This window comes from Pipistrellus kuhlii, unplaced genomic scaffold (genome assembly GCF_014108245.1).
Source record: "Pipistrellus kuhlii isolate mPipKuh1 unplaced genomic scaffold, mPipKuh1.p scaffold_m20_p_16, whole genome shotgun sequence".
NCBI classification, from domain to species: domain Eukaryota; kingdom Metazoa; phylum Chordata; class Mammalia; order Chiroptera; family Vespertilionidae; genus Pipistrellus; species Pipistrellus kuhlii.
Genome location: NW_023425471.1, coordinates 15,633,791 through 15,655,356, shown reverse-complemented (window position 1 = coordinate 15,655,356; position 21,566 = coordinate 15,633,791). Strand labels below are relative to the sequence as shown.

Sequence of the window (21,566 nt, the reverse complement as noted above, 5' to 3'; positions counted from 1 at the left end):
TAATTGACACCAAACAGGAACACCTAAAAATGTTATTTATGGAACTTTATATTTTGCCAAGGGAGGCAAGCCCAGGCAAAGGAGGGATCTATCTTCTTTCTTATTTCACAGCCATTCTTAGCCATTATTTTGGAGGTCAAGGTACTCGAATCTATCTCAGTCCATTTTAGGAAAGGGCCTGGGATGAAGTGAATGCCTTTCCCAATTATAATATTATTTTCATATTATAATTAAATATAATGTATCAATATACCATATAATTAAATATAATGTATAGAATGTAATATTTTTCAAATACGTTTCTTTTTATCCAGAATATAAAATGTGGTATGTGTCCCCTTTACATTATGTGTTGAATTCAACGGGAAACTGAATGATTTTACTGTGACTTTACTATTGTCACTGTATGAGTTTAGGTTGGGCGGTAATGTGATGTAACAGCAAAATAGTTTATTGACCTTGAGACTGGCAAGATGTGAACTTGAGTTCTGGCTCTGCTACCAGTTCTCTGTGGCCACAGACAAAGGCACTAACCATTTTGAACCCCAATTTACTGATTTGTTTCGTACTTATGATACTTCTTTCCTTGGGAAGCATTGTGGAGATTAGGGATAATGTATGTAAATGACAAAATGTCTGACATAGTAACTGCTCAAGGTATCAGAATTGCTATTGATGATCACAGTGATGCACTATCTATTATTATTAGTGATATTATCATATCTCAAGTTCATCCTTATCCAAAACCTGTTAGGTTTCTAATTTCAGATACCAAGAGTTAAGATAGTGAGGGAAACCCAATGTAGATCTTCAAGTCGGACACTCAAGGGGCCACTTAATTTTTCTAAAGTAGTTTAACTCTTAACCAAAGTGGTTCACACCTAATTGGCGTGTTTCAGTGTTTGAGTGTCAACCTATGGAACAGGAGATCATGGTTTGATTCTGAGTCAGGGCATGTGCCTAGGTTTTAGGCTTGATCCCCAGTGTGGGGCATGTAGGAGGCAGCTGATAAATGATTCTCATCATTGATGTTTCTATCTCTCTCCCCTTCTCCCTTCCCATAAATCAATACACACACACACATACACACACACACACACACACACACACACCCTGTTTCCCCGAAAATAAGACAGTGTCTTATATTAATTTTTTCTCCCAAAGTTGCGCTAGGTCTTATTTTCAGGGAATGTCTTATCTTTCCATGCGCTAGGTCTTATTTTCAGAGGATGTCTTATTTTCAGGGAAATACGGTATATGTATATATATGAGGTCCTTTATGCCAGAAATTGATTACCCAATGATAATCAGTATTCTTGATGAATAAGAATAGATTGATCTAGAGACAAATGGTGGGGGGCAGGGGAGTGACCAAAGGACTTATATGCATGCATATTAGCATAACCAATGGACACAGACACTGTGACGATGGGGACTTGCCCAGGCTGGGAGGAGTTAAGAAGCCAAACAGAGAACAAGGAGCCTTCACTATACCCAAGATTAGAGGGATCGTGGCAAGAGGACTATCATCAGATCCCTAGAAGCCAGGACCATCAGGTGGAACTAGAACCAGGGGCCAGTTAGGAGCACTGGAGGAGGGGCTAATGGGAGAGAACTGGAGCCAGGAAGGAGCCACAGCTACTGGCAGAGCTTTTTCTGTAGGCAGAGAGGGAAAGGGAGAAATAGCCTCACCTCTCTTTTCCTCCTGCCCTTTGATCTTCTGCCAGTGACTCCCATTGGCTAAACTTACCTGGAAGTCAGTTGGTAAGGGAGCAGAAGAATGCCATTCTCTGTAAGAAAGAACAGGGGAGGAGGAAAAGGTCAGAGAATGGATCTGAGAACCAGCAAACAAATAGATGGAATACAGGAGACCTCATGGCAGGTGAGGCAGCCAAACATCTATGCCAGTATGCAGGGATGAGAAACACAAAGCCTTAATAAAAGCTGTCCGAGGTAACTTAGATATGACACTAGAAGGGCACATTGGGTTAAAAGGAAACTAACCTAAAAATAAGGAAGAGCAGTTAACAATACTGAATGATAAGCTCCCATTCATTTGATTATAGTACTTGTATTATTTATAGTTGTTAATTCTCAAGTCTCTGAAGTTTTTGCATTAAGTTGTTGGAGTGTTGTCCTGTACACCAAAATGTTGCAGGTTCGATTTCTGGTCAGAGCACATACCTAGGTTTCAGGTTTGATCCCTGGCCAGGCCTTGTATGGGAGGCAACCGATTGATGTATCTCTCTGTCTCGCCTCTGTCTCCCTCCCTTCCTCTCTCTCCTTAAAATAAATAAGTATACCCTCAGGTGAGGATAAAAAAAAAAACACAAACTGTCGTCTTTATATTTGTCAGCAGTGCCTAGCATATGATAGCCTCTGAATAAATAATTTTTTATTGAATGAAACACAGTAGAACAAGGGAGTGTGATTTTGCTGGGGAAGATTACAAATACCACTTAAGAAGATGAAAGGTTAGCCCTAGCTAGTTTGGTTCAGTCTGGGACTGAAGAGTCCTGGGTTTGATTCTGGTCAAGATACATGATGTTTCTCTCTCTGTCTCTTCCCATCTTTTCCACTCTCTCTTAAAGTCAATGGAAAAAATTTCCTCAGATGAGGGTTAACAATAACAACAAAAAGATGGAAGGTCATAGATGATATTTTCCTAAGGCAGGTTATTAAACTGGCAAGATGGAACTCTCTGGAGAAATGGAATCCTTTCTAGAATATAGAAGATAAAGCCCCATAATAATAAAAATAGCCTATATCCATTAAGTTGTAGATTTTATTTGCAGCTTGGTATTTTAGCAAAACCATATGAGCTGCTGCTATGGAATTAATTTTGTTCTTAAAGGGAATAATTAATTGATGATCAAGAAGATAAGACCCTTGAAAGAAAGAGTCAATATTGGATCTGGAATTTATATAACAAGGGAAGGAAACACTGAACACAGTTTGATGTGCTGATAAGCCTCATTTATTCATTGGTTCAATGACTCAATAAACATTTAAGAGTGTGCCAAGCATTGTGAACCCTAAACTTTAGGACATGAGACTAAAAATATGAAAAATAAGATTTATTAAATGTATACATTTTTTTATAATCTTATTTTTCTCAAATATTAAAACACTTGTTCACTTCAGAAATTTTGAAAGAAAATAAGTGTAAAAAAAAAGAAAAATCACCTCAAGTCTCAGTACTTAGAAATAACCACCATTTACATTTTAAAGGATTGCTTTCAATCTTTTTTCTATGCATTTTATGTGGTTGTTTGAGATAATAAACTATATAATAAAAGGCTAATATGTAAATTGTTCCCTTGGGAGTTTGACCAGGAGACCGGGAGTTTGATCACTTGCTATGACATGTGCTGACCACCAGGGGGTGGTGTGGAACATGGCTGGTGACCAGCTGCAGTGGGGCACTCAGGGAGTGAGGGAAGGAGGAGGTAGGGAGACAGAGAACCTGATTATCCCTGATCACTGGTCAGGCTTAGGGATCTACCTGTGCAAGAATTTGTTCACTAGGCCTCTAGTTATATTTATAATGTTGTATGCTACTTTATTCCTTAAATATTATAAGTTTTCACTCATTCTTAACAATTCTTTAGGTTTGTTATATTTTCCAAGTTGCATTTTCTTAGAGCACCACTTTTTAAAACTAATTTTCCATTTTTCTTTCAAAATACATTTTTATTGGTAGAGAGAAAGAAAGAGGGAGAGAAACGTCTATGTGAGAGAGAAGCATCGATCAGCTACCTTCCACATGTACCTCAACCGAGAATTCAACCCACAACCTGGGCATGTGCCCTGACTGGGAATTGAACCAGCAACCTTTTGGTACACAGGACGATGCCCAAACAACTGAGCCACACTGGCCAGGGCTGATTTCCCATTTTTCAAAAATTAGTTTATGGAAAAGGAAACTCAAAATTGTGTGAATTTATGGGAATAGATCTTTAAGATTCTAGAAACTTATTACAGACAGACTTCTGAAAAGAATGCCAAGTAAAGTGTTATTATGTCTTCATGCTACAAGCTACTTGTATATTAAAGGTATTACAGAATAAAGTCTGTGTAGTCAGAAATAGGCAATCAGATACCAGAAGGTTGATAAGTTAAATTTATCCTATGATAAATATAGTTTTGAAATTTAAGTGAACAGTTTTCTACCATAAATATCTTAATGGATAAATTTTCCTTTACAAAATATTTATGGTCTCAAGGGGTCAAGGCAACTATCCTTGGAAATGTTCAATATTACATGAAAAACATTGCCTTTCTTTGCAAACAAATTTATTTTTATCATTTTAATGTGTTTTTATTGATTTTTAGAGCGAGAGGAAGGAAGAGGCATAGATAGAAACATCGATGAGAAACATTATCAATCCATGATTCCTCACTGGGGATCGAGCCCGAAACCCTGGCATGTTCCCTGACTGGAATTGAACCGGTGACCTCTTAGTTCAAGGGTCAGTGCTCAACCACTGAGCCACACCAGCTGGGCTCTTAGCAAAAAATTTAGACAGAAACTCAACTTTATATGTTTTTCTTAGTTTTAATGTTTACACTAACTGATACGTAAAAATTCACTTAGCTGTAATCATCTATCTGGAAAGAGAATGACTGGCAGAACATGTTATCTTCTCAAAACATTTGTGCTTACAGTTATCACATTCTGTTCAAGGTTCTTACACTGCCAATTAAGGCTGTAGCCTCTTGCTTCAGTTATGTTTTCTGGTCAAGATATAATTAAAGGTTATGGAGCTAATAATTTTTCCCACACTTGATTCCAATTTTTTGCTGCTCTAAGTTAGACTGTGAGGAACATCTTTGTGAGTAAAACCTCTTCATATTTGATTCCTAGATGGAATCACTGGGTATTAATCTTTTAAGTTACTTGGTGTATGTTGCCTGAAGTTCTCTCAAAAGGTTGTACTTATTTACTTTCTTTTTTTAAAGAGATTTTATGGCCGAAACTGGTTTGGCTCAGTGGATAGAGTGTTGGCCTGCTGACTCAAGGTCCCAGGTTCGATTCCGGTCAAGGGCATGTACCTTGGTTGCGGGCACAGCCCCGATAGGGGGTGTGCAGGACACAGCTGGTCGATGTCTCTCTCTCATCGATGTTTCTAACTCTCTGTCTCTCTCCTTTCCTCTCTGTAAAAAATCAATAAAATATATATAAAAATATTTTATGTATGTATATATGGGTTTGTTTGTTATTTTATTTATTTATTTATTTATTATTTTTGATAATCCTCACCCGAGAATATTTTTCCATTGATTTTTAAAAAATTATATTTTATTGATTTTGTACAGATAGGAAGGGAGAGAGATAGAGAGCTAGAAACATCGATGAGAGAGAGTCATTGATCAGCTGCCTCTTGCACACCCCCTACTGGGGATATGCCCACAACCAAGGTACATGCCCTTGGCCGGAATCGAATCCGGGACCCTTCAGTCCCCAAGCCGACGCTCTATCCATTGAGCCAAACCGGTTTCGGCTTTCCATGGATTTTTAGAGAGAGTGGAAGAGGGAGGGAAAGAGAGAAACATAGATTTGTGAGATGATTGGTCTAGCCCTGACCAGGATCTAGGCCCGGGAGAAACCTGCAACTAAGTAAACACCCTTGACCTGAAGAGAACCTGGGACCCTTTGTTCCACAGGCCTATAGATGCTCTATCCACTGAGCCAAGCCAGCTAGGACCCATTTATTCAATACATTCTTTTTTTTTTCCCCCCCCCCAGGGTATAGACTATTTATTTTACATTTTCTTTTTATTAAATTATTATCTGTGTACATATTTTAACATTGCCTCCCCTCCCATACATACTCTCCCTCCCCAGAGTTTTGTGCCCATTGGTTGTACTTATATACATGTATATAAGTCCTTCATTTGATCTATTATCTCCCCTAGATCTCCCTACTCTCCCTGCTGTAATTTGACAGTCTGCTTGTTGCTTTACTGTCTCTATATCTATCTTTTGGTTCATCAGTTTATAATGTTCTTTATTATCCATAAATGAGTGAGGTCATGTGGTGTTTTTCTTTCATTCTTAAGTACATGAGACTGCCCATCTAAGCTCTTGCTCGGGAAGAGCATTATTTTTCCCTTTGCTATTGTAATAGGGAACATAAAACCGCCTTGTTGTTATTTACATATCTTTCATTACTAGTAATCATGACCATTTACTTTTAAATGTTTACTGAGCATTTTTCCACCTTTGTGAGTAATGTAAAAGCAAAACCAATTTAACCAAACAAAACTCGTCCAAACTTTTGTGAGATAATGTAAATTCCTTTGCATTGTGTTGAGGGCCTCTTGGTAATGAGAATCCTGATTGTATCAGTACCGTTTTTTGAATTATGTCTTAGCTTTCTCTTCTCCAAGCTAAACGAGTCGAATCCCTTTATCCATCTTCATTGGGCCTATTATCCACCCATTATTGTTAGATTTTCTTATAATCTATTTCAACTCCAATTTCCCCCCCACATTTTTTAATACATGCAGCGCTTTAAACTATTGTACAATGGTTCTCTTAATAAATGACTATTCGGTTATGGGAGAGGAGGAAGCTTGCTTCCTGCCTCTTGAGTGATGGAAACTCATACATAGCACGGGTATGGACAGTTTAGTTTTATAGTTCCATGTGAGGCTCCTATTTTATTCCCCATAAGTATGGAGTACCTAGGATATTTTGGGCCCTGCACCGAGGAACAGAATACAAGGGGACATAGGCATAATCCTGTCCATCTCCCAAGCCCATGTGAACTCACACATGCACTGGTCCTTAAGATGTGATAGAAGTCCTTGCCCATGGGTATGCAGGGCCCAGCACCAGGTCTACTTGTGGCCAATGGGGGAATGCTTAAGTTATTCTAAGTTCTGTCTGTCTCTAGAACCCAAATGACAACCACGTTATTTCCTTCTGTGGCTGATCTAATAGTTTCTTTTTTATTGAATTTATTGGGGTGACATTGGTTAATTATAAGTTTCAGATATATAATTCTATACAATATACAGATGATGTGTTACAGAATTGTAATAGTTTGTCAATGCCAGCATATGCCTATTTTGCTTTTCAGGGCAAATTTAGATGTTTCCAGTTGGAATGACTGAAGGTTTAAATTCAGTCTAATAACATGAGCATGCACATTGCCTGGTATCTTTTTACTTGTTTTGTATGGATTCTAGAAAGGCATATGTCAGCTTCACAAAATACCTTACTGTCTTCTTTGGGGAATAAAATTGACAAAGATGGACTGGTTAATAATGCTTTGTATACCAACTCACACAATGTCAAGGTCAAATGTATGGTATATGTAGATAGAAAGCCAATATTGATTAGAACCATTGGGAAATTCTTTTTGGAGAGAAGAAAAAAAAATCATTGTTCTGGGAAGTAATTTTGTAATATTTAGGCAAATTAAAATGTAGGCTAAGATATTACAGGTAGGGAATGGAGCAGCATAAACAAAGGCAAAATCGAAAGAGTAGTTTGTTGAGGGTTGGTGAAGACATTACTCTTTGAAAATCTACTCCAGAGTTTTGAGGAAACACCTGATTTTTTGCCATTTTATTAAGGATATAGTAAGTACCGTACATTGTAGAATGAGAAATTTGAATCTCATTTTACTGCCAATGGAAAAACATTGTTGAATATTCAAAAGAGAGAGATGATGAGGTCTGTGTTCTGTTTTTAGGGATAAGAATTTAATGGGATAGTTTCAGAATGTTTGGAGAGGGAGAGATTAGTTAATTTGTTTTGCTTTGTGACATTTGAGATGCTGAGGGTCTTAAGATAGCAGTGGGAGAAAGAAAAGGGGATCATGACTCCAGAAGTTTTCTTCCCAAGGTAGAATTGCCTGAAAGTAGTTTTAGGTTGGATGAGTTTAAAAAAAAGAAAAAGAATTATGATGCCTTCTAGATTTTCAGCCTTGGTAACACGGAGAATGGTGATACCATTGAACAAAAAAGAGGAACTGAAAATTGAGGCAATAGATCTGAAATTTATTGATTTTATATACTTATGGATTTGTTTATTTAGTTCATATTTTTATAAAATTTATTTTAGGCCCTGTTCCATTTGGTTAGAGTACCATCCCATGCACTGGAAGGTTTGATTCCTGTTTAGGGTACATACCTAGGTTGCAGGCTCCATCCTCGATAGGGGCGGGTACTGGAGGCAACCAGTGTCTGTCTGTCTGTGTCTCTCTCTCTCTCTCTGTCACTCTCCCTCACCCTTCCTCCCTAAGATCAATAAAAAATTATTTTAGGGTACTTATATAAATGTGTGAACTTCCATACCATACCAGTGTTTCCCAAACTTTTGACATATGTGTGCTCCTTCTATAATTTTTGTAATGCTGAGTACCCCTCGTACTCATGAAAACATAGAATTAGGCGCAGCTAAGCACAGTGCAGTGCATATCCCCACCAAACTCCAATGCAACTTGTACCCCCACCGAACTCTTCCTGTACCCCTGGGGGTACGTGTACCACACTTTGGGACACATATGGAATATGCATATATTTCTAATTAATCTTATCAAAAGCTCATGAAGTATATTATCTCCATAGTGCAGATGAAGCTCAAAGAAAATGGGTAATTTGTTCACATAGCAGAGCTGAGATTTAAATGTCCTTTGTACTCCTAACCAATGATTTAGCCCCTGAACTAGACTTTCTTCCTGGAAGTGACAGTGGCTTTTGAAGAGGAAGTATCTTGGAGCCATTTGAAAAGGAAAACGAAAGAAATACTTGAGAATAATCAACATGATATAAAGATTCCTTATATTTAAAAAAAAAGATTTTTAAATTGCTTTTTAGAGAGAGAGAGAGGGGAAGAGAGAGGGAGAGAAACATCGATGTGAGAACAAAATACTAATATGCTGCCTCCTGCATGCCCCTTACTGGGTATCAATCATGCAACCTGAGCTTGTGCCCAGCAGGCAACCTTTTGGTGCACAAGACATTGCCCAACCAATTGAGCTACACTGGCCAGGGCAAGATCACTTGTATTTTTATTACATTTTATATATGAAATGATAGAGACAAGGTAAGGTCCCTAACTTTTACTGAGCAAAAGTATATATCCTGGACATATTTCTCCTAGGAGCTTTTATGATACAATATCTCATGTAGCCTTCACAGCAGCCCTTGGACCAAGTACTGTTATTGATCCCTTTACACATGATGAAACTGAACCTTTAGGTTTAGAGAAGTTAAGGTTCTTTGCCCAAGGGCACCGGAAGACTGCATCATGATTATGAAGAGTGGCTTTAGTGTCAAATAGATTTGAGTATGTGTGGGTTTTCTTTTTATTGGAGAGAAAGGAAAGGAGAGAGAAAGAGAGAAGCATTGATTTGTTGTTCCACTTGTTTATGCATTCTTTGGTGGCTTATATTTACCCCGATTGGGGATTTAAACCCACAGCCTGCATTGCGACTACGCTTCAACCAACTGAACCATCTGGTCTGGTCAAACAGATTTGAATTTTAATCCTTTAGGCCTTGCTGAAACTGGTATAGAGCATTGGCCTGTGGACTGAAGGGTCCCGGGTTCAATTCAGGTCAAGGGCATGTACCTTGGTTGTGGGCACATCCCCAATAGGGAGTGTGCAAGAGGCAGCTGATCCATGACTCTCTCTCATTGATGTTTCTAACTCTCTATCCTCTGTCTTCCTCTCTGTAAAAAATCAATAAAAAAATATATATATATTTTAAAAACAAACTCTCCATACACATCCTTTAAAAAAAAATCCTTTAGGCCTTTGGTTTATTTGTCTGTAAGATGGGACTGAAATAAAAGTATCAGAGTTGGGGATATTATATGAGAATTTGTGTATTTATCACTAACATCCAGTAAGCATCCAATAAATAAGAGCCATTATTAGTGTTCTTCTATTGCAGAGTCATAACTTAGAACCAATCAATTTTCCATCTTTATTCATCAGTTTTTCCATTACACAGTAATATTCTTCTGGAAGGTGGTGGATGAGGCAAACAATTTGGAAGAAATCACACAGAGGGAAGTTTTATCAGAAGATAGATTTAATACTCACTCATTTTTAAAAATTTAATATGTGTACCTGATTTTAAAAGAAAGAAGAGGGTAGTATGAAAAGTAAGTCTCCCTCTGAGCCCTGATGTCAGTCCTCAGAGGCAATTGAATAGTGTAGTTCCTATGCTTCCTTCTGTAGATATTTTATGCATATACAAGCAAATGTGAATATAAAGAAGCTAATTTTTACACATTGATCATATAATAAACACGATGCTCTGTTCTTTGATGCAATCACCTTTTATATAATTAAAATAAAGCCTTTTTTCCTGAAGAGTCACAACCTGACAAATTGTGAATGAAAAGTTACTATCTTGCAGAGTTGTGTTAATATTTTTATGAGATGTAAATATAAATAAATGTAAGAAATTTATAATTAGCAATCAGTAGCCTTTAAGTCAAGTTCAAAACTATAAATGCTAACTGGTTCTCATGACTTCCAAAAAAAACCCCCATTATTGCTAAATAGGGATATTAAGGTTATTGTGGAGAGGATGAACTCCTTAATATGCTGACACATTTAAGGGAGTGTCCGGACTTGGCTTCTTAATTCAGGATTTGGACTGCTAATGCTATTTAAAAGAAATTTCACATCCTCTCTTCCCGACTTCCTCATAATACACACTTCACTTCAGAGCAATCTTGACTTTCTATGTAAGGGTGGTTAAGAGTCTTGAAAATTTAAGATCCCAAAGTCTCAAAACTACTCCAAGGAGTGAATTAGGCCTTGCTTGCTTCTGGGAAAAATGTATTTTCCAGCTTTAATGTGATATCAAATACTTGTCAAAGTTAAAGAAATTCGTGGTCTCTCTGTTCAGATTGCGAGCAGGTGGAAGCCCTTAAGCCAAAAGAGTATTTTTTGAAGCCCCACTTAGAACAAGCCTTTGTATTTGGTTCTCTGACTCTGGCAAGGAAGGGACACTGCTATAGGGGTGTTAAACATTCTTACAATGAAATAAAACAACTTAATACATAAAACAAGGCATCCCAGCCAAAGTGGCTCAGTTGGCCGAAGCATTGTCTCACACACCAAAAGGCTGTGAGTTTGGTTCCCGGTCATAGCACATACCTAGATTGCAGGTCCAATCCCCTGTGGTCAGCATGTACAAGAGGCAACAGATGGATGTTTCCCTCCCTCCCCCCTCTGTCTTTCTCTCTCCCTCCTTCTCTCCTCCCTCTCCTCCTTCCTCCCTTTCTCCCCCTCCCCTTCTCTCACTTTTCCTCTCTCCCTCTCCTTTCCTCCCTTCTCCCTCTGCTTCTCTCTCTCTGCCCCTAGCTCTTTCCCTTCCTCTCTCTAAGCATGACCTCCAGTGAGGATTCAAACAAACAAAAGAAGGTAGAGGAATGTGCAGGACAATGATGCCTCTGGTTTATGTGAAAAAGTTTTAGCATTTGCCTCTTTAAGAGAGTTCCTCATCTACTCTATTAATTCAACTAAAGCAACCTTTTTTTCTCCAGGAGAGAAAAAAAAACACACAAAACAATAAAAAGAGAAAGACTTTGCTTCTAGGCCTTGTTTTTCTTCTAACTGACTAGGGAACCCAAGGCAAGGTAGTTAGAACTTTCTAGTCTTTTTTTTTTTTTTTCTTTTTTTTTTTCATTTGGAAAAGGAAGATTTAGAATGAGAGCTTTCCAGTTGTAAGATGCTATAGTATCACTTTTTATTTGAAAAAATTATGTGTTTATTTCAATCCCCAAAGAATACCCATAAGGAGTAGTTAGAGATAAGTTAAAGCTACCTAAAGAATTTAATTCCTTGTTGCCCAGTAACTGTTAAATCCCTCAGCAGTCAGGCAAGAACCGCATTCCTGCCTTGAGACAAGATTTAGTCCTTTCAGAACTTATCCTCCGGCTATGTTGCAAAAGTTTATTTGTAAGTTATTTGCTTACAGCTCGGAATAAAATGTTATAAATGGAAGTTAGGTCCCCAAATCACAGAATCTTACTTAACCCTTAGAGGGTCTGGTACCTGCTCTATGGGAACGCAATGCTTTGTGGGTAGACATTCGCATTGCTGTGCTTGATTCCTTTACTCCCAGGGTTTCTCTGGATAAGAAGAACTGGGCATTTAATTACAAGAAATCTCGTTACCTTCCTGGTCCCCTCACCACCCACTGGCCTGTTAGCTTCCCATTCTGTTCCATATTTTTCTTTTTTTTTAAATTTCTTTATTGATTAAGGTCTCACATATTTATCCTCAACCCCCCATTCCAGTCCTCCACCCCTCCCCACGCATGCCCCCACCTCCCTATTGTCCTTGACCACTGGTTAGGCTCATATGTGTGCACTTAAGTCCTTTGGTTGATTTCTCCCTTTTATCCCCACCCTCCCTTTGAGGTCCAACAGTCTGACCCATGGATCCTTATCTCTGGGTCTGTTCTTGTTCATCAATCTATGTTGTTCACCATTTCCCCTAGATGAGTGAGATCATGTCCTACTGGAAATATACTTATAAGAATCAAAAATGAGATAAGCAATAATCGTTATGCTGAAAGGCATATGAATCAGTCTGTAGAGTTTTTTTCCTGGGTCACCAGTTCTTTTGAGACCCAATTTCAATGTCAAACAGTTCATTATATGTACATGTCAGCAATGATATTTCGGTTCTGAATGGTGGACAAATGGTGGTAATGCAGGTCCAACCCTCTCTGGTTTGGTCCTGGGCAACCTGCAGTGATACACAGCTGCTGACTGCTATTATGGCAAGGCGTCGTCAGTGTCTTCCATCTCTGGACTGCTTCTCTTCTGTCTTCATGGTTGGAGTAGAACTGTCAATTCTCTCTGTTGCCAGAATCCACATGGTCTCGGAGTTGTTTTCTGATATATATAAACACATTCTCAACCATGTTCCATATTTTCCTTTGTGTGAAGGTGTCCCTGATCTCTCAGCTCTGCCACCCCACCTTCAGACCTGATTCATGGTCCCTCTGAGGGCACTGCCCATCACCCTAGTGCTGGTTGGAGTTACAAACACACTGAGCACACAAAGACCCATTTTTCCTCTAGCTGAGGAGTGGGACGGCCATCAAGGGTTGTATCAGGAAGATTTGGCCTTGAATCCAGGCTCAGGGATGCAACCTTAAGGAAGTTACTAAACATTTCTGAACCTTGTTTTACTTACGTTGAATGAGGCCGGTAACATGGAAGGCAGGGCACTGTGTATGCATCAGGTACATACAGCATCTGGCCTTGGTGCTCAGTGAATGTTAGCACTCCTTTTGTTATTGATCTGCCACGTCTGTTTTTCTCTTAGACCAGTGGTTGGCAAACTGCGGCTCGAGAGCCACATGCGGCTCTTTGGTCCCCTGAGTGTGGCTCTTCTGCAAAATACCACAGCCTGGGCGAGTCTATTTTGAAGAAGTGGCGTTAGAAGCAGTTTAAGTTTAAAAAATGTGGCTCTTGAAAGAAATTTCAATCGTTGTCCAGTTGATAGTTGGCTCAGTTGACTAATGAGTTTATCGGTCCCCGTCTTAGACTATATAGGGAATACTCAGATACAAAAAGAGCCAAAGGCCCGACCTGCATAGCTCAGTGGCTGAGCATAGACATATGAACCAGAAGGCCACAGTTCGATTCCCAGCCAGGGCACGTGCCTGGGTTGTAGGCTCGATCCCCAGTATGGGGTGTGCAGGAGGTAGCCCATTGATGGTTCTCTCTCAACATTGATGTTTCTCTCCCTCTCCTTTCCTCTCTGTCTGAAATCAATAAAAATATGTTTTAAAAAAACCCCACAAAAACCCAAATGGGCTAAAACAAGATTTATCTACATTTTTTAAAAAGAAGGCTGCTTTAAGTTTGTCCCAACTATTTCTGTGGAGGAGTCTGAGGGGAATTAAGGAGGGATCAGATCCAGTGAAACCTAAGATGAGAGTGGGAGTCATTCCCAAAGGTAGGATGGAGGAAGCTCTGGACATTAGAATTAAAAGGAGAAAGGGGAACACTCATTCTTATGGACTCAGGGCCATTCGTGAGCTGTACAGATGTGCCTGGTTCTTGGATTGAACCCTCAAACTGGTCAAGTGAGAGAGGACATGCCTTATTTCATGCAACTTCCAAGTCCAACATAGTTTTAAGGTGATAAAGAAGTCTTTTCTTAATAACACCGATACTTTCCTTTTCTTGATTCAAATGATTTGCCCAGACACCCCCGGATGCGTGAGTGTGGATTCATCCATCAAATCGGTCTATGTCATGGGACAAAGCAGCCCATTATCAAATGAAAAGCTCTTGCCATTGATTAACTTTTTAACAGCTGCAGCTGCTGAGTGATTGGTCTTTTTTAAAAGAATGATTTACATATTAGCATCTTTATCAGGATCTAATCACTAGTATCCTAGTCTCCAGAAGATTTAACACATAACACTAAAAAAAAAAAAATTCTGTCACATGCTCCATTTTTGTAAATGTCACAGTACGCCTAGGCTTCTGGATGCATGGGCAGTTTGAGTCATATCACCTGCCCGCCCCTAGAGTGTATGAAACACAGAAATGGAGCACATTTTACTGTATTTGAATTGTGTACTATCTTGGACTAATTATTCACACTTAAGGATTTAACTGATTTTCTTTCACCTTTCAATCAATAATCTATAACAGTAAAAGCTTAATATGCAAATTAGACCGGATGTCCTTCCAGACGACTTTCCGATTGTAGCTGGGACTGAGGGAAGCCTGGGTCCCCGGTGCCAGAGGGAAGCCAGTGTGGGCAGCTGGGGGAAGGAAGGCCTACTCTTTTTTTTTTTTTTTTTAAATCAATCTTTATTGTTCATATTATTACAAAGGTTCCTCATTTCTTCCCCCCTCCACCAGGTTCCCACCCCACCCTCCGCCCCCTCCCCACCCCCCACTGTCCTCATCCATAGGTGCATAGTTTATGTTCAGTCTCTTCCCGAATCCACCACTCCCCCTTAACCCCAAGAACTGTCAGTCCACTCCCCTCCCGTATCTCTGACTCTACTACAATCAACAGCTAATATTGTTCATCAGGTTTTTCAATCTCCTTTTTTTTTGTTGTTGTTGTTGTTTTTAATTAATAAACTTTTACACTTCTAAGAATAAATTTTAAAATTTAATAATTTTAAACCTTGTTTTTTCTGCCCTGGGAATTGAGAAGCAAACTTGTTTAAATGTAAACTTGCCCTTCAGCTATCAAAAGGTGTAGCCATTCAAGTGTAAATGGACACATTGTTTAAAGATAGCTGCTGGTTGGAATTGAATTACCTGTTCTGGATGGGAAGGGCTTGTCCTCCCCTTTCTCCATTAAAATTAAGGTGTTAGCTTTAAAACCTCTTTTTGGCAAGAGACCTTAAACTTTCAGAACTTTAAATTTTTCAGATAGTAAATCAGTTACTTAGCATTTTCTCAAATCAATAATACCTCCACATGCCCAAGGATACACTTCACACAAAAGACATTTCCAAATAGATCAACCAACCTCATCCAGATCCCACACAAGGCACTCACAGATCAACACCCCAGCACTATACTAACTCAACACATCCAGATTTAAGCCTTCATCACTTGATTCAGCAGACCCTCAAGTTTCCCCAAAAGTTTCCAGCCATGTCTGAGAGGCAGCCCTGGGGCATGGGCAGGTGAGGAGCGAGCTGTTCCGGGCCTGGCTGCTCTGGGCCTGGCCTCTGTTGCTCTGGTTCGTTCCACAACCAGCTGCTCCGGGTTTGGCCACTGCCGCTCCAGGCCTGGCTGCTCCCGACCTTGCTGCTCTGGGCCCGGCTGCTTCAGGTGGAAGGCCTACTCTTGCATGAATTACGTGCATCGGGCCTTTAGTCAACGATAAAAACCAAAAAACAATTTCTTTTCCCTAATAATATTAAAGTGTGATTTTAGCATAAGGCAGAAATGTTGCCAAAAAGTTTTTTGCTAGACGGTTCATTTGCTTTTTCCATGGTAATTATGACCATATTTCCACTGGTGTTCATTTTGACATCCATTTTATTCATGGAGGTATTAAGGGGAATGGATACTGGGGGGAGTGGAGAGGTTGGGGCCTAGAAAATGGAATGGGGAGGACAGAGGATACAAATAATTTTCAGTCAGAATCTAAAACTCATGCTGTCAGAGAAAAGATTTAGAAATCTTAATTCGAGTTTTAAAACTTCTGAATAATTGAAACTTACCAAAGCTTTTAAAAAAAATAACATTTATTTTAAGAGCTACGAGTAAGGAAAGATACTACTTGTCTTTGAGGAGATTTTGCATTAATGAAGAGATAAAAATTATGAACATGCTTAAAGAGTTAATGAAGATGAAAAATTAGTTACCCATAAAGGTTCATATATCAGTAGACATTAATTTCCAGAGAAATAACTTGTATATTTAAAAATTCTCATGTCTGGGAGAATCAAACTTGTGTACATCTCATTCAAAACAAAAGTCTAGTTACAGTGTCTGCAGATCTATTTATGTCTAGCATAGCGCCTTATCCAGATAAGCCCTGTTTAAAAAAAAACAAACTTCAGCTCAGTACATTTTAAAGATCTTACAGATTTATTCAACGACTCATGAATCAGGCAGCATACCATCTAGCAGATGTAAAGGAGCTCTGAAGAGCTGTATAAAATGGCAGAAGGGAGCAGGAACAAGGAAGTTATACCAAGCAAAACACAGATTGGCTATTACAAGGTCACTTTCCTTTAAGGCAGGGGTGGGGAACCTTTCTTCTGCCAAGGGCCATTTGGTTATTTATAACATTGGAGGGCCACATAAAATGATCAACTTAAAAATTAGCCTGCTGTATTTGGTCATTTAATTAACTCACCCCTAATGCCTTGGCAGGCCTTATAAGGCCCTGGGGCTGAACATTTCCCCACCCCTGCTTTAGGGGAGGGTGAGGAAAGATTACCACCTCACTAGTGCTAATCAGGTGATTCCTGATTGCTAGGTTTAAGATTCCATTTCTGGGAGAGCAGAAACTGTAATTACATTAATTCTTGGTTTTGGAAATGCGGGCTTAGCATAAGTGACTCCATTTTGGGCCTGCTGTCTTGTTTTATTTTTAAAACTCTTTATTAATGAAAGTATTACAGATGTCCCCTGTTGTCTTGTTTTTAACAGTCCTCTATTGTAACATTGTTTTAAACATTAAACTGTCAAACTGTCCTGCATCAGTGTCACTATCTCATAGCAAAGAGGGGGAACTCTTGATCTAACATGTCCTTTACTGATAACTTTTTTTCCCTCCACCCTAAAGAAGATTGCCAAGGATGGATGGATGGATGGATGGATGATACCCTCTATTTGGTATTCCACATTTTGTTGATTATAACCCAACTAACATGTCAATTAGATATACATTTTGCTGCAAGCAATAAAATATCTGACCAACTACCATGTTTCCCCGAAAATAAGACCTAGCGCATGGAAAGATAAGACATCCCCTGAAAATAAGACCTAGCACAACTTTGGGAGAAAAAAAAATTAATATAAGACACTGTCTTATTTTTGGGGAAACGGTATATCGACCATATAAGGGCTATTTTCTTTATTTATTTTTATAACAAGAAGTCTAGAAACAGTAATGAGCTAAGAGATAGTTCCCTGATGCTATGAAGCTCTGTGCCAGTGTCTGTTATGCTACATCATCTTTAGTGAGTGACATTTGACCTCATGGTTCCATGCTGACTGCTGCCTCTCTGGCAGGAAGAAGGAGAATGTATAACTGGACAACCAGTGGATCCAGGCTGCCTGTCTACTTGAGCCAATTCATTGGAGGCAGGGTTGAATCATATGTGATCCTTTATTCCAATAATGCAGGCAGTGTGGGAGAGCAGCTGGTCATCCACAAAAGTCTGCTCTGTAGCCCATCATAAACCAGCTGCTTATACAGGGTAGTTCAAGGATTACGTGGGAAAGTAGGGATTACAGGCAAGGGGAAGTAGGTTATGCAGGCCTGGGTGGGACTTCATTGTTTGGACAACAAGATATTTAATCTTTCCATAATAGGCAGTTTTGAATGAGAATGGACCGCACTCCAAGGTTGACTTCCAGGTCCCCAGAGCATACAACTTCCAGCCAGGTTAAAATGTCCTTTATTTTTATTTTTTTAAAAGATATTTTATTGATATTTTACAGAGAGGAAGGGAGAGGTATAGAGAGCTAGAAACATTGATTAGAGAGAAACATCGACCAGCTGCCTCCTGCACACCCCCCACTGCGGATGTGCCTGCAACCCAGGTACATGCCCTTGAACCTGGGAAAATGTCCCTTCTTTAACCAGAAGGAAGTATTCAGGGTTAGCAGAGCATGACTAATATTTCCCATATCCAAAGCTAGTCTCCACTGCTCTATTTTTGCCCCTAACAAAAGGACCTTCTCCCTCAGAGGCTTTTTATCTTTCAGTTTGGAAAAGTAAACCCTTTCTTACAGATAATCTCAAGCACTGGCCAAAACTGTGTCCACCTGACTACCCCTGGCTGGATTTAAGTATTGCAATCCTACAGCCTTTGCAGTAGAGACAGGCCAGGGAGAAAGAATTTGAAAATGGTGTTGAGTAAACCAACCTAGAGAATCTGCCACAATGAAACACATCGGAGTCATCTTTCTCACTGATAAACATTCTGTTTCGTTTATCTTTTTTCTCTCTCTCTTATTCCAACTACTTTCTATCTCGCGAAAGTCTTGATATCTTTGTTATGTGTATTTCAAAAAAGAAGCCCAAGCTCAGACTGTAAGGGGTAAGCGAGAGAATCATTAGCAATGGGAAATATTATTTGATGAAAAATCAGATATCGAATCAATGTTATCAGTAGCTTAAACTTGGTAAAAATAGATAAGTTCCTTTCAGAATGTCATTCAATTCAAACCACATTTATTGAGTACCAACATTTATTGCCCTAAATACAACACAATCTCTCTAGAGGGACTCGTTTCCTTTTCTCATCTTTTCTTTCTCAAATATAATGAAAATGATTAGGCTGCTTCTAATTAGTCATATCATTTCTTTTTATCACAATTGCTATAGATTTTGTTTATTTTTATTGAGTACTTAAATTAACCTTTCAACCTTTGCAGGCTAACGTAGAAATTAATCACTGGTTTCATAAATAACATGGCTTATATGGAAAGTTTTCAGTTCGTTCATCTTAAAAAATGTGCATCGGAATACAGTCCCCATCGTGTTGGAAGCTACTTTGGTGTTAGAGATGCAAAAATACATGGTGTCTATTTACATTATTATTTGTGTAAGTGTATAAGTGTGCTCATTGTGGATAAAAAGGACCACATACGAAACCTGACAAGCTCAGGGGAGGCCTACATGGCAGCCTTACAAATTCAGAGACCTAAGGTAACCACATAGAATGGTCTCAACATAAAAATTTCTAACTAAGCCTGGCTGGGTGGTTGAGCGGCAACATATGAATCAAGAGGTCACGGTTCAGTCCCCTGTGGGATATGCAGGAGGCAGCTGATCAATGATTCTGTTATCATTGACTAGAGGCCTGGTGCATGAAATTCTCACACTCAGGAGGAGGGGCGGGAAAGGGGAAATCCTTTAGCCCAGCCTGCACCCTCTCACAGTCTGGGAGCCTCTGGGGTATGTCTGGTTGATGGCTCCTGCCTCTGCTGCTGGGCTTGCCAGCCTGTGAGCCCTGCTTCTGGCTGAGCAACGCTCCCCCCTGTGGGAGTGCACTGACCACCAGGGAGCAGCTCCTGCATTGAGTGTCTGCCCCCTGGTGGTCAGTGTGTGTCATAGCGAGCAGTTGTTCCACCGTTCATTCAATTTGCATATTAGCCTTTTATTATATAGGAAGGATGTTTCTCTCCCTCTCTGAAATCAATAAAAATCTATTTTAAAAATACTGAATAATTCTTTTTAAAAAAATTCCTAACTAAAAGTGGGCCATGGTGGGTAGCCACATCCTAGGCTTGTAGCTTTTTAACTTTTTTGCATCTAATATAACGTACCCTTGGAATGTCAGAGCACCTTGGAATGTCAGAGCAACCTACCCCTTTCCTGGACCTCTCAGGGTACACCCACTGCACCAGAGCATGAGACCACAGAACCCTCATTGTTATCTTGTTCCCAACATGCCATCTCTGTGTTTTATAAATGTTAATTGTTAACTGTCCTGCATCCACCAATGTCAAAGAAATACTTGTCTCTCTCTTTTACTCTTTATGCAATCTCAGAGATTCTTCTCCCCCACCCCCCGTTGCTTTCTACCTGCCTCCCTAATCTACCACTGATGACTTTCATGTAATACCTCTTACATTGCCTTTGATTGTAATGTATAAAATAAGGGGCAAAACTGTCATTCTCTGGGGCATTTTCTCAATCTCCTCAGATTTTGTATCCCAGCAGTTGTCCTCAGTTTGGCTCAAAGAAACTCATAAAAATTCCCTACACGTTTGGACATTTCTTATGTTGACATCATGTAACAGAATTTTCTATGTGTACATTGCTGGGCACATTGCACCCAGGACATACGACTGAATTTGTGTACCTGAATATTTTAGCTTTGTTTTCCCCATTTTTTTGAAGCCTGAATCTTTAATCCCTTCCTGAGTTAGTACACAGTTAGGCCCATAATGAATGCTCCGATAAATATTAATTGATGATTTTTAAAATGTATAAGTAATTGTCATTTAATGAAATTTAGTCAGAAAACTGACCAGGGGTTTTGGTTCTGTCTTCCCATCCATTCTTGTTCTGGAAATGTAGGTGAATTATGACAGTGTTTTTGGTGGTACAATCATTTAGTTTGATTGCATTAGCAAAAGGTGGAGCCCAAAGAATTAATAGCAGGAAAGTTTTTGGAAAATCCAGTTAGAACTGTTTCCATAGAGTAATTTGAGTGAAAGCCAGATAATAGCTAGTTATTGGAGGAACTCCACAGTAAGAGCTTTGACAAGGACCAGAAAAAGAGTGTAACTGAAGGGTAAATGTGAAATTTGGGGGAGAATACGGAAGTGATCTGGCTGAGGCCAGAATCTAAAAAGAAATGCCTCCTGGGGCTAAATTCGTCATTTAAATGACTGAAGGTGGAAGGATGGGAACTGGGACAACTTGAAAAGCTTCTGTTAGTGCTGAAGGGGCCTTAGGTTTTCCTCTTGTCATTTGAAAAAAGCAAGACAATGGGAAATCTCCAGATTTTAACTATTGGCAAATCATTCATCAATTTTAAACCCCATCATGTGAGCCTAGACCAGTCAAACCAACAAAAACAAAAAACCAGTCTACAGACTAAATTCAGCCAGTTTGTGACCTCTGCTCTGTGGTTACTGGAGAAATAATGGAAGGAGATCAGAGTTTTAGGTAAAAGATCATATGTTGAAATCTTGGGAGATAAGGGTGGAGAAACAAGTAAACTGAGAAGGTGAGGGAGGCCAGGGTAGGAATGCTGAAATTTAGGGAGACCTTGTTGAGCTGTTTTAAAACAGGAAAACGACAAAGGTGAGGCTGGCATTAAAGGAAATGAGGAAATTTATTGCTGTTTTGTTTTCATCATTAAAGTAGGTTTTCCACAAACTCCCCCAACTAT

At 39.3% G+C, this 21,566-nt stretch overlaps 1 protein-coding gene across 6 annotated transcripts in view; it reads left to right on the top strand.

Annotated features, from left to right (window-relative positions):
* The window catches only part of DMD (dystrophin), a 1,962,662-nt gene that overhangs the window by 1,818,497 nt on the left and 122,599 nt on the right, over window positions 1-21,566 (top strand). Inside the window, exon 60 of one of the 6 annotated variants that reach the window (XM_045582358.1) lies at window positions 9,975-10,096. The exons of the other annotated variants lie outside the window; for them this stretch is intronic. Within the exon in view, the coding sequence (XP_045438314.1) occupies window positions 9,975-10,084 (110 nt within the window). The 3' untranslated portion in view covers window positions 10,085-10,096. Of the gene's footprint in view, window positions 1-9,974; window positions 10,097-21,566 lie in introns of those variants that run through there. 6 annotated transcript variants of the gene reach the window in all.